At 40.0% G+C, this 13554-nt stretch overlaps 1 protein-coding gene across 4 annotated transcripts in view; it reads left to right on the plus strand.

The window, feature by feature from the left end:
- Positions 1-13554, plus strand: part of VAV3 (vav guanine nucleotide exchange factor 3) — a 361263-nt gene that overhangs the window by 84893 nt on the left and 262816 nt on the right. For all 4 annotated transcript variants that reach the window (XM_032302316.1, XM_032302317.1, XM_032302318.1 and 1 more), the window contains exon 2: positions 3447-3563. In XM_032302316.1, the coding sequence (XP_032158207.1) occupies positions 3447-3563 (117 nt within the window). The remainder of the gene's footprint in view (positions 1-3446; positions 3564-13554) is intronic.

A 13554-nucleotide genomic window follows, 5' to 3' on the forward strand; every position in this document is an offset into this window, starting at 1 on the left:
CATTTTTAGCATTTCCAGTGTCTGGAATGTTGTAGGCATTCAAAAACTGTTGCCTGAGGAAATACCTACAGGGAAGGCCAAATTTGAGGATTGCCTCAAAAAAGTGAGAGGATTCAAGTGACCTTTTCCAAATCCAGTAAATATTTGTGGAATTTAATAGAACTGAACTAGTTAAGGGGCAAATAAAGTTAAGGTTGGTTCTAGAAGTGAGAAGACCTGTTTTTTTGTTTTTGTTTTTGGTTTTTTTTTTTTTCCTCCAATATGTGGCTCACTCCCAGGACCCTGAGATCATGACCTAAGCCAAAGTCAGAGGCTTAACCCACTGAGCCACCCAGGCACCCCAGGAAGACTTGTTTTTAAATGTGTATCCAGTAATGACTGCATTTCAGTTTTTTCTTTTTCTTTTTTTTTTTTTTAACTTTTCAGAAATAATCCTTGCTTTTCTGAGTTAAGGAAGCACTTGGGTGGAAGTCTACTGTAGTTTTTCCTACACAGGATGAAATCTGGGTTTGGTGAGCAATCTTCAGAGGGTGGCATGCGTAATTGTGCTTGTCCTTGGTGAGCTATGAGTTGGGCACTTAATTATGTAAAAAATATTGCAAGAGAGCAGTTGCATAATCCCCAAGGGAGTAATTATTGTCTATCTTGGCAGAATGCAAGGCTTTTAATCTGTAAATAAGCAATCCTATGTGGAAGAGCTACATGTAGAGTGATTCTGCATTATAAAGGTCTCTTATGAATTTTTTACAGTGCAAGTAGTGACTCCATGTGCTGAATGGCTTCTGTCTTTGTGCTTCAAAGGGTTCATGATGCTTCCCCTGTGGTTTTAACCTCTCCTGAAATATTTAAGCCTCAGAGAAGGATTCCTGTAAAGGGTCAAACTGCATCTAAGTTAAGCCTGTGAAAAATCTGAATGTTTCAAATACCGAGGAAGTAAAATGTGCTTTCTGTAAATTAAAAAACCAATAAGAAAACAAAACAACAAAATAAAACATTGACGGTGCCTAAAAAGAGAAGGCTCAGATTAGCTGATGGGTTTCTCACTTATTGGAGGATAATGGTCTTATGTGTGCCCCTGCAGCTTAGGTCTCCAAAAAGCAGTGATTCACTTTCAGGGTATGTGTGTATTTTGCTTATGTAGGTCTGAGTCTTTGGGATACTGCAAGTAAATTTTGTTTTTAAAAATTGTCAATAGATCCGCCTTCCCTTTTGTTGTAGTGTTGATGAACTGAGCTTTCTCTCTCCACGTCAGACTTCTCCATGGGAGCAGTGTTTGCCTACTCAAGGACCTCATTCTGGCGACTCGCCTTCTCTCTTGCATGACTAACTTTCCCCTCTTTACTGACTTATTCTCCTCAAAATAAAAACATGTCGTAAGGGCTTCCATTGTTTTTAAAAAGGCCTTCCTTGACTTCTCTTTCTCTCTGACCACCTCTTCAATCCTCTGTTCCCCTTTGCAGCAAACTCCTTAAGAGTCTATATTCTATATTCCCTTTTCACTTCCTCTGTTCCCATCATCTCTGGAACCTGCTCCATGCACCCCATTCCACACAGAACTTGTTTTTATCAAGGTATACCTGTAACCTTCACACTGCCAGAGTCCATGGTCAGCGCTTGGTCAAATCTTACTTATCATTAGCTAAAAGAGTTTATCATGCCTTTTTTTTCTAGAAACACTTTTTTACTTAAGGGAAAACCTGTGCTTCTGGTTATTACCCTTCCTCATCAGTCACTCGTGATCAGCCTCTTGGTGGGCTCTTTTCCTGATCTCCTAAGATGACCCAGTTCCAGTCCTCTCCTCTGTTTTCTCATAAAGTCCTCTAAGGTAATATCATGGATAAAAATGTTCTGTTGGAGCGCCCGAGTGGCTCATTGGGTTAAGCCTCTGCCTTCAGCTCAGGTCATGATCCCAAGGTCCTGGGAGGGAGCCCTGCATCGGGCTTTCTGTTCCATGGGGAGCTTGCTTTCCCTTCTCCTTCTGCCTGCCTCTCTGCCTACTTGTGATCTCTGTCAAATAAATAAATAAAATCTTAAAAAAAAAAAAAAAGTTCTGTATACTCTAAAAACTCCAAATTTATGTCCGTACTATACACCTGTATCCTGGACTGCAGATGTGTATATCTAGCTGCCTGCCCCACATCCCACTGGATGACTAGAGGTATCTCAAATTTAACATAGTCAAAATGTAACACATGGTCTTCGCATGGTTAGGTCTTACCCTCCTATCTGCTTTTCCTATCTCCATGTTTGTTCTTCCTCCTTTCCATCTATGTTAAAAAACAGCAGCCTGAAATACCCCTTAAAATATCAGGTCACATCCCTCCTCTGCCTTAAAGCCTTCAGTGACTCTTGTCTTGGTCAGAGTCAACAAGGTCCTTTATCATCTGACCTCATACCTTTCTAGCTCCCTCCTACCTTTTTCCCTGTCACTCACTCTGCTCCAGCTGCATTGCCCCCCCCCCCGCCTTTATTTTTTCTTTCTTTCTTTTTTTTTTTTTTTTAAGATTTTATTTATTTATATGACAGATAGAGATCACAAGTAGGCTGAGAGGCAGGCAGAGAGAGAGAGGAGGAAGCAGGCACCCTGCGGAGCAGAGAGCCTGATGTGGGGCTCGATCCCGGGACCCTGGGATCATGACCGGAGCTGAAGGCAGAGGTTTAACCCACTGAGCCAACCCCGGTGCCCCTCTTTCTTTCTTTTTTTAAGATTTTATTTATTTATGTGACAGACAGAGACCCAGCAAGAGACGGAACACAAGCAGGGGAGTGGGAGAGAGAAAGAAGCAGGCTTCCTGCCCAGCAGGGAGCCCCATGTGGGGCTCGATCCCAAGACCCTGGGATCACGACCTGAGCCGAAGGCAGATGCTTAACAATTGAGCCACCCAGGTGCCCATATTGGCCCCTTTCTTAAACACACCTTAGATATTCTGTCTCAGGGCTTTGCCAGGGGATGCTACTTTAAGTTGGAATGCTGTGGCCTGTACTTCTGCCTGGCTTGTTCCTTCACCCCCTTCAAATCTCTGCTTATCTGCTCTCTTCCCACTGACACCTTCTCTAATCATTCATTTAAGCGCCTCCCCACCCCTCCCACCAGTGCTCCTGATCCCTCCACCTGACTTTTTTCCCCATTGCACTTACCACCATATGAAAATAAAATATTTCCTTTTTTGGTTTTTGTTGCTGCGTTTTTTTTCGTGTGTCTTCTTTTATTAGAATATAAGTTTCATGAGGGCAGAAACTTTATGTAACTTCTTCATAGATGTATTCCCTGTGCCCAAGCAGCTACTCAGTAAATACTGCTGAAGGATTAATTGCAAAGCAGTCTCAAAAGTTGGTTGATTCTTTTCTTCCCTTGTCATTTTTTAAAATAGCATTCTGTGTAGACAGAGGATATAGAACATTCAGAATGATTCACTATATACTAATAGCTATTTCCCATTCCTCAGTTTCTCTGTTTGAAGAACATAAGGACATTCCTCACGGCCTGTTGCGAGACCTTTGGAATGAGAAAGAGTGAACTCTTTGAAGCATTTGACCTGTTTGATGTTCGTGACTTTGGAAAGGTAATCACATTTCGTTTTCTTTTTTTTCCCCCCATGTTTCATTTTCTATGTGTTTTGTTTTAGTGGAGTACATTTTATCAAATACTTAACCATTTTTTGCTGAAGGAGGACTTGTGACGGAAGTGGTCTAGGTAGTTGCATTAAGTAATTAAATTTCACACACAGGTGACTTAGCAAAACAAATGACATTGTCCAAATGGGGCTAGAATTATTATTATTATTTTTAAAGATTTATTTATTTGAGAATGGAAACAAGAAAGAGTGAGTGATGGGAAGAGCAGAAGGAGAGAATCTTAAGACTTCCCGCTGAGTACAGAGCCCAACTCAGGGCTTGATCTTACTACCCAAACCAAGAGTCGGATGCTTAACTGACTGAGCCATCCCCGTGTCCCAGGACTAGAATTATTTTATTTAAAGCAGTACAAGGAGAGTCCTTTACCCCAGAAGTAGCTTTTTCAATGAGCTACCTCAAAAGATAGGACTACTATTTTCCATCTTACAAATAGTCCTCCTGTCTTTTCTATATCTAAAAGGCACCTAATTTTTGGAAATTGAGAATGATCTGCTGCCCCTCTCTCTATTTTGACACTCAGGTAGGTGATGGGGAAGACATGAATCCAAAATGTTTGATATTTTTCAGTAATTCTTATTGGTTGCATTTCAGCAGATACATGTTAGCTTGTTGAACTTCGATGATATTTGCCACATGTAAATTGTTCTAAGATTTGCTGTTATTATTTATATATACACCAAATATTTGTGTGTAATAGGTGACAGAAATTATTCTCTTAAATGCTGTGGTCGTTTATTTTTAAGTGATCAGGCAGAAATAAACTTTTTGCATGTAAGAAGTCATAAAAAAAGTAATTAAGGTGACCTTATTTTGGTTCCTGAGGACATCATTGCATTATGAAAATAAGAACATGAGAATTAGGAAAAACAAAATAAAACTAAATGACACTGAGAAGTTTGCCCTTACTCTTGTAATTCCAATGCTAGTATCTCATCAAAAGGCTGTTTGAGAGTGATGCTTCATTTGATTTCTAAGATGTAATATTTCAATTATAAGGTGAAAACCTAGCAGTGGATTGATTTGGTTAAAAATGGGAATAGATTGCACAAACTTGAAACAGACACATAAGAAATTAGATGCAGAAATTTGATGCAACTATGGATAAGGCACCCTGCCCAGGGAGAGAGAATCCTTGGTTTCTTGACCCAGAGTCCCTTTGTCATTTTCTGGAAGTCATCCGTCTTCTCCTTCATCAGACTGTCAGTCTGGAAGCCTGTGCGAAAGGAAATGGGTATAAGAGCATGGTTTCTAAGATTCTTTTTTCCTCTGGCAAGCTGTGATTTAACAGTTTTGAGGCCCCCAAAAGTGATGGAGGATAACATGGTAACAAAAGCAACTGAAAACCAAGCCTTGTGGGGGTGGCGGTTGGGAGGTTGGTAGCATATTTGTCTGTGGCTAGGAAGTGAAGCCATGAAGATGACAGGGAATCAACTAGAATTCCAGGTAAGGTGGAGTGGATTGTCTTCTATGTTGTTAACCCTAAAAAACATCTTAACAGCTTAAAAAGATGTTCTCTTTATTCTTTGACTCCTCCCCCTATTTAAAAAAAAAAAAAAAACTCCTTAATTTTCTTTTCACTCTTTTGGGGAAATGAAAAATGAAAATGAATTAGGGAAATGAAAAATGAAAAAAAAGATTAGACTTTTAAAAGCTTTTCAAGGAGATCTTCGTTTTTCATTCAGATTTGCAAGAAATGGTGTTGACAAAGACTGGGAAATCATCTAAATTCTTTGGAAACACAGTGGCTTTATAGTGGAATACCACTGGGCACTTACACAACGGAAGCTTTGTAGGAGTTGAGATAATAGAGTTGAATGTGAAGGAGTAAACTGTATGCTTCTCAAGGGTAAATGTGTTTCTGTCTACTTAAAATATTTTGGCAATGATAAGTCTGAAACAGAGTTAAGCTTGGGGATGTCCTTGGGAATTTGATCCTGTACTCAGCACTCTAAAATTACATACATTTTTGCTACTGCCAGCATTGGTGCAGTATCTCTTCCAAAACTATCTGGCCTCAACAAATCACTGAAAGTTAAAGAAGCTCTTTCATATCTTACTAGTATTACTGTCATTAAAAATTATTACTCTAAGCAAAATCATCAATCCCACCACTTACTGATAACTTTCAAGATAATTGGTAACTTCTCAGTCTTTGTATGTATGTGTATATATATATATATATACATATACATATATGTGTGTATGTATACATATATGTGTGTGTGTGTACACACACACATATGTATACATACACACACATAAATATACATATACGCACACACACACTTATATATATGACCATTAATCCTCACAGTGGCCCTCTGAGACGTCCTATTCAAATCACACATCTAGCACATCTAGTAGAGATTGGAGCAATAGTTTGAACACAGAGCTGGCCGATTCTCCCTGGTACCATGGTGCAACCGTTCACATAGTAGTCCAGTGCTCTGTACATATTGACCCAATCTTCATATCATCCCCATCATGTAGGTACCATTGTCGTCCCTATTTACAGGTCCTGGACTGTAAGTGACAGAACTTGGACAATTCATGCAGTTTTAAATTTTTACATTTAAAAAATGTGAATAGTATGTTGATGTAGACACCAAATCATTCCTCATGTTGTGACTATAAATTTTAAAAGGATGTAGACAGGTTAGAGTTTTTCTCTTTATTCCTTGGGATTTAATTAAATTTGCAATTAACATACAAAGAGCATATTTATAACTATATGCCTCTGTCTGCCTCGATTCATACAAATAACAAATCTAGAATTCATGTATATTTGGCACCTTTTTGCCTAGGAATATATTAATTATAATAACAGTATCTAATGTTTTTATAGCAATTTGAAGCTTTGAGAGTACCTCATATCACTGACCTTGTTAGAGTTTCATTATAGTCTTGTGGAGGAAACAAGCAAGTCTTTCCCTTTATCAGATGAAGAAACTAAGAGATGGGGAGATTAAACAGTGATTTTAAGGTGTCCTTGGTTCGGATCTGGATCAGACCTTCTAACGTCCCAGTCCTTGGTCTCTCTTGTCTGCCATCTGCATTTGGGTCTCGCTGCTGTGTGAATGCACAGGGAAAAGGACAAACTCATGGGAGAAAACCAAAGGAAGATATGAAATTAAAATAAGTGATCTGTGACTTGTCATCTAATTTTTTTTTTTTTTAAAGAAAGAGGAAAGATTTAGGATACTGCATGAGCCTTTAATATAATGGGTTGGTGAAATTAAGAATTCTATCTGGATAAATGTTTCACAGATTCTCATCATGCAGTCAGTTTTGAGCTAACCTTCCCCTACCTCCCCATTGTGGTGTAGGCTGCTCCCTAAGCTTTGCCTACATTATCCCTCGGTTCTAGATTCCAGAAGTCTATCCTGAATCATAGGCTTTGATACGGATAGGTTTTCTTCTGGAACTTAGGAAAATTCTGGGAAAACAGGGGAATTTATGAAATTAAAAAGTATAAGTGATCTGTCACTTGACATCTACTTATTCTATAGATATGATTTAGCATACTGCATGTGTTAACACAAATGAATGAAAGTTTTTCATTTAATTTTTGAGATAGTGAAGAGCACGCATTTTGTGCAATCTAGAAAGGTTTATGATAATTTTGCCTTTCCACATTACTTTTAATTCCTAGTATTGAGCTTTTTACCCAGTGTTAGGAGAATATTCATTTCAATTCAAACTTGTGTGTCAAAAAAGTTAGAATAGTTCTGAACGTTTTCTATAACTTGATTTTGTTTTTCAAATCACATAGGGATGGAAATGAGTTTAATAAATTAGAAGGTTAACTTTTTTTTTTTTAAGATTTTATTTATTTATTTGACAGAGATCACAAATAGGCAGAGAGACAGGCAGAGAGAGAGGAAGGGAAGCAGGCTCCCTGCCAAGCAGAGAGCCCGATACGGGGCTCGATCCCAGGACCCTGGGATCATGACCTGAGCCGAAGGCAGAGGCTTTAACCGACTGAGCCACCCAGGCGCCCCAAACTTTTTTTTTTTTTTTTTAAGATTTTCTTTATTAGAGCACACATGCGCATAAGCAGGGGGAGTGGCAGAAAGAGAAGCGGATTCCCCACTGAGCGAGGAGCCCAGTGAAGGGCCTGATCCCAGAACCCTGGGATCATGACCTGAGCCAAAGGCAGACACTTGCAGCCAGGCACGCAAGTTGACTTTCTACTAAAAAAGCCTGGGTGGCTTAGTCGATTAAGTGTCCGCCTTTTGGGTTCATCTCAGTTCATGATCTCAGGGTTGTGAGATTGAACCACAGGTCAGGCTCTATGCTGGGTGTGGAGCCTGCTTAATATTCTCTCTCTCTCCCTTTCCCTCTGCCCTTCCCTACCCCAAAGCAATCTTTTTCTGATTATATAATTAAAAAAAAAAGTTAAAGTTGTCCTAGTTGTCTTCTTTGCTTAAGAAATGTAATAAACCACTTCCTCCCCTAGAAAATTAGCAGTTATTAATTATAATACTTTTTACATTGCAACAGGCTCCATAAATTTCTTCACTTCCATGCTGCATAGATGACCTGCTATTCCTCTGTTCAAACTGTCATGTTCCAACTAACGATTTTGCTGTTTGGAAAGGTTTCCTACTGAGCTGTCTGTTGGCACATTTACAGTGCGGAAGCACATGGGATTTTTCTTTAATGAGACCATTTCTAGTGAGTAGTAGAAATCCCGTTGCTGCTGTTGTCCAGATGAGTGATGAAGTCAGTTCCTTCCTTTGGTTGCTCTGGGTGGTGTAAGGGCCTACTTCTTGTTACCAGCAGACTTCACGTCTGTTGTTTCAAGTGTTGTTAAGCACCTTTCAAGTGTAAGATGATATGTTTTCTTGAATCAAAAAGAATCCCACCTAACCAAAAGTAGTTCTAGCTGATTTAGTAGCAGTAGGATAGTAGCAATGTATTAAGGTTCAGGACAGCCTCTGTCAAAAGGAAATTAGAGCATTGGCTTAGAGGTGAGCTAGGGATACGGGTGAGAACAATACTGAGAGAGAGGTAATTCTGTGTTTGGGTTAAGAATATGGTATCTGAGTTGGATCTTGATTTGGATTCTGATTACACTCCTTACAAGTATGTGATTCTTGGCTGAGCTTGGGTTAACCTGGTTGAGCCTCAGTTCCTTAATCAATTGATGATTGGGAAATAATGTATGTGAAGTGCTTAACAGTATCTAGGTTTAAAGTATGTATTTGATAATTACTAGTTATTACTCTTATTATTACTATTATTACAACTTCATTACTAATGTTAATTGGTTTAGAATTCATATAAATCATAGAGGTTGAATTGTGAATTGTGTGCAAGAGTTAATGAGTTAGGAAATAAACTTTGTTCTTTCTAATGTGTCCTGGGGTTAATCTATTTTATCCTGCACAGGATATTTTATCCCTTCTGTGGTCCTGAATCTCCTTTGAGAAAGCACCCTTTTCCAGTAGTTTGGGTGGTTTAATCATTGAGAATACCTCATCTCTTTGACCATAGGGCAAGGTTTGGGGATGGGGCAAGTCACTCAGTTGGGACCAAGATGATGTGTTGAGACATTTTCTGGGGCAGTTCTGTTGTAATATCCTCCTGCTACGAGGCTTAGAAGAGCCACGGCCATCGAGGTATCTGACAGTATTTCAAAACAGACCCAGTTTAGAGGAAACAGAGCTGAGGGGGAGCCTACTGGCATCGTTTGTGGCTGGAATAAAGTTGTGCCCAAAGCCGAATCCATATATCTCTGGATTTGTCCATGACGCGAGCCAATGTATTCTTCCTTTTTTCTTCAAGCCGGTTTTCCTTAGATTTCTTTCACTTTTGGTGGAGAGAACTAAGTGATTCACCTGGTATTGTTGACCATATGATTTCATTTGGGTAGATAACTCTTCTTCTATTATCAAAGTTCCACACAACTTGGAGACCATTTGGTAGCCTCTACATCTTTTATCGTATATAGAAAAGGAGGTATGAAGACTGAGACTTAGAACATCTATTTTGCCATGTGTAAATAAGGTAGAAGTGTAGTCCCAGCTTTGTGGGGAATGCTTTCTGGTCCTTATTATTGACCCAAGCAGTATCATAGATCTTCAGGTCTTCAAGAGACGAAGTCCTCAGACACCCTTTTCCAGTCTGTTTGTGCCCTACTGGGTCAAGCAAATGGACAAGCATGCCTCTTTAGGCTGGGAGCTCACTTCTCCTGTGGCCTCCAGCTGTATCTATGTTTTGGGGCCATACAGATAGATCTGAAGATGACCTTAAAACCATAGGGTAAAAAGGACTGAAAGAGGGCTCCAACACATTGATTTGGGGTTGAATAGGGCTTGGAGATATTCGTTGATTTGTACAAAATTGTCCAAGAAGTCAAAAAACACTATAGAATTCTGTGTGACCTCCAGGTTCTCATTTCATTCCTCTGAACTCATTTATAAATGGGATAATAATTTCTATCACACAGAATTATTGTGAAAACAGGCTTTATGTAAGATCCTGGCATATTGCTCAGGAAATGATTAAATGAACCAATAGATCCAGTATAGAACCAGTAGTTTGGGTAGATACAGGTCATTCAGGGTTCTAAAGGTGGATATATGTAAAGTCAAAAGGAAGATTCTAGTGGTGTTTTTTGTAAATTTACTTGGTTTGATACTTTCTGGCTCGCAGTATTAAGAAAATTATAATACATGTATGTATGCATGTACACACATGTATGGTTATTTATAACTTACATTTTCCTAGGCTTTTGTGTTAAGACTATGTTTAACTTCGTCCAGCTCCCTGCTCAGTGGGAAGCCTGTTCTCCCTCTCCCACTCCCCCTGCTTGTGTTCCCTCTCTCGCTCACTGTATCTCTCTCTGTCAAATAATAAATAAAATCTTTAAAAAATAAATAAATAAAAATAAACTTGAACTTGCTGAGAAAACCAAAGGATACATGGTTAATCTAATGTAGAAAAAGGCTTGGAAATTGCATAATGGAAATTCACAACTGTCTATACCCTCTCCGTTAAGAGGCATTAGTATGTACCCCCTCTTCTCCCCCTTCCCGCCACCCCAGTTTATTAGCCCAGACCTGCTGCTATCAGGCTGCCTTGACATTGTGAACTCAAATTTCTGGCCCATCTGGAATGCCTTATAATACATCTTATGATAATGTTTGTTTGGGTGTGTCTTATAGTTGGTGTGTTTTCACTTTTTCACCCTTTGCAGCCTGACTTGGACATCTCAGGGTGCATGTATAAAGGTACAAGGACTTCTTGTTGCCCGCTGTGCTAGCCCAGGCTAGCCTCTCTCGGCATTTGTACCTGGATGCTGGTTGGTTTCCACATTCTCATCCCTACTTCCAGTGCTTGTGGGTGTTGGGAGCTTGCCCTCTGAAGCGCCACATATATTCCAACACAACAACACTTGAGAACCTGGAACTGGTTCCCTGCTACCTGTGCATCTCCTTGGAACTTTACCTGGCTTTCCCAGTTGCAGGAAAACCTCATGCCCAAAGACCCATGAGCTTCGTGTAGGTGCAGGTAGCTTCAGAGACCTCACGCTGGCCTGGTTTGAGAGATTCATATTGGCTAGTGCATGTGCGTTGACCAACCCTTAGAAACATTTTTCATCTGTCTCTATGTAACTAGAATGAATTATCTTGGCTTGTAAACATAATCTCTTTTCACAGTTATTTTTGAACTCCACTCTTGAGAAGCTGGACATTTCCCAAAGTGTTTCTCATCCTAGATTATTCAAGAGTCTCTGGGGTTTTTGCAGTCCCAGAGCCCTAATCAGTCTTGTTTAGGGCTCTAATCAGAACACTACAAGGAGCTCAACTTCCTGTTGATGGTCTACTAGCATGGTTGTATTGAAGACAGGTCCTACGAGGTTTCTTCAGTAGCTCTTGTTCTCTGATGCTGGCATGGTCTTGTAGTTACAGTGTGGCACAGCCTGCCACTACCCAAACCAGCTTCCCTCCACCCCCACAAATTTTAGCTTCTGCATTGAACCTGGTCAGGCCACATTGCCCAGACTTAGCAGTGCATACTGTTCAGGGAGGAGCTCATGGCATCCTTTCCAGCCAGCAAGCTTGAGCCAGAGCCTCTTTATTCAGCCACTTGGGGGGTACCAGCTTCAACTCGTAGAGCAGCATTTGGGATCTCTGGTCTCGGTTCTATCAGAAGGCCCTGGACTTTTCCCGCAAAATCAGCCAGTATCCAGCCTAGAACAGACTAGTCTTCAGGGCTACTGCCAGGAGTCAACCTCTGTCACTCCACAAAGGCTTTCTTTACTTTACTTTCCCTCCCTTGAGCAGTAGGTGGTTTGCTTGTATTTACATAACTAAGGGAGAGTTCTCCAGGGATCCCTTCTTAAACAAAGAAAACTTGTTCCAAGGAGAGGTTTATTATCTCCTTAAGCCTAGAAGGAGGGAACAGTTTTTGGCCCTCCTTAATATGTGTGTCTGGTTGGCTTTTCTACAATTTTCTACAGTTTCTACATTATTAGCAGTATTCTTTTTTTGTTTTTGGACAGAACTGACCTTTCTAGCAACCTCTGCATCTGTTTCATTCTTTGCTAGTATCGTTACAGGGGTACTTAATACTAGGCCGGTTTTCCCATTTTTACCACCCCTCATAGAATTCTGGTATCTGAGCCATGCAGGATCTTTCTTTATACCTTAGTGATTATTCAAGTGCATTTGGTGTGTGTGTAGGGGGTGAGGGTCAGGGAGTCTGCTTTCTGATTGTTCTTGAGCCAGTTTAAAAAACACTTCACTGTTCTCTAACCTTAGTACAGTTAAAAACTTCTAGAATAGCATTTTCCAAGGAAGTTCATTGTCTTGAAAAATATTATTAGATAGCCTAGGAAAAACACTCTTGTCCAAATAAACTTATTAGAACTGCATATTATGTCCTCTGTCTGTGGGATATGGCGGAGTAAAGGTACCAAAGACACGCAGGGAGGAAAGCAGCTAATAAAACTTTTCCTTAAATCTAGGATTTCTTAAAATTTGTGTATGAGTAACTGTTTTGGTATCACACAATCACTTCAGACTCACTATGTATAAAATTGAACTAGGTTTTTTTATTTATTTTTATTTTTTATTAATTCTTTTCCAACCATTTCCATTTGGCTAAAGCTGTTGCCAGGGAATAAAAAGTTCAAAATGCCTCAGTTAAGGCTGTTATCCCTGGGGTTATTGAAGTATTCAATCTAAGTATTCAATCTACATTCAGGTTTACATCACTCCAAACTAGGCTTCAGAGTAATTTTACAAAAATGCAAAAGTGATCCTATTATTCATAGGCTTAAAACTTGACAGTGGATCTGTTGCTTATAAGAGAATAAAGTCCAAACCCTTTTACAAGTCAAAGTTCTGATCCAGACCCCTTGTCTGTCTTTCTAAACATGTTCCTTGTTTTCCTCCCTCCGTTACCCACCTTGCTTTACTCCCACCAAATTACTAAGTCATCACCCTCCCGATTAATATTGTTTCCTTTGCCTGGAGTGCTGTTCCCTCCCCATACCTCTACCCCTTGTCTTCAGTGACTTATTTTAAGATCACACACATCGATACACTGCTTGAAATCTGAGAATGTAAGATTTATCCAGAACTCTGGACGTAGTTGATTCTTGGACGTATTGAGTAACCCCTGGGGCCTGACTTTGCTAATGTGTCTCTACCTGTTTCTTTAGTTCTAGCTGGACCGTTGTTGTCCCCTCTGTCTTGCACAAATTTGACCTTGATACATGAAATCCACTCTCTTCCTTAGGTCATTCTGAGACCTTGAGATAAAGTAAGCCTGACTGTCCTCCCCCCTGTCCGTAGCTACCAACATGGAAAAGTTACCTAACGTCTCAGGGCCTCCGCGTTTTGATGTATAAGATGGTGCTGATCGTGATGCTTACCTCCCAGGGCTGTGGTAAGGAGTGTGCAT

Source organism: Mustela erminea, chromosome 10, assembly GCF_009829155.1.
Source record: "Mustela erminea isolate mMusErm1 chromosome 10, mMusErm1.Pri, whole genome shotgun sequence".
Lineage (NCBI taxonomy): Eukaryota > Metazoa > Chordata > Mammalia > Carnivora > Mustelidae > Mustela > Mustela erminea.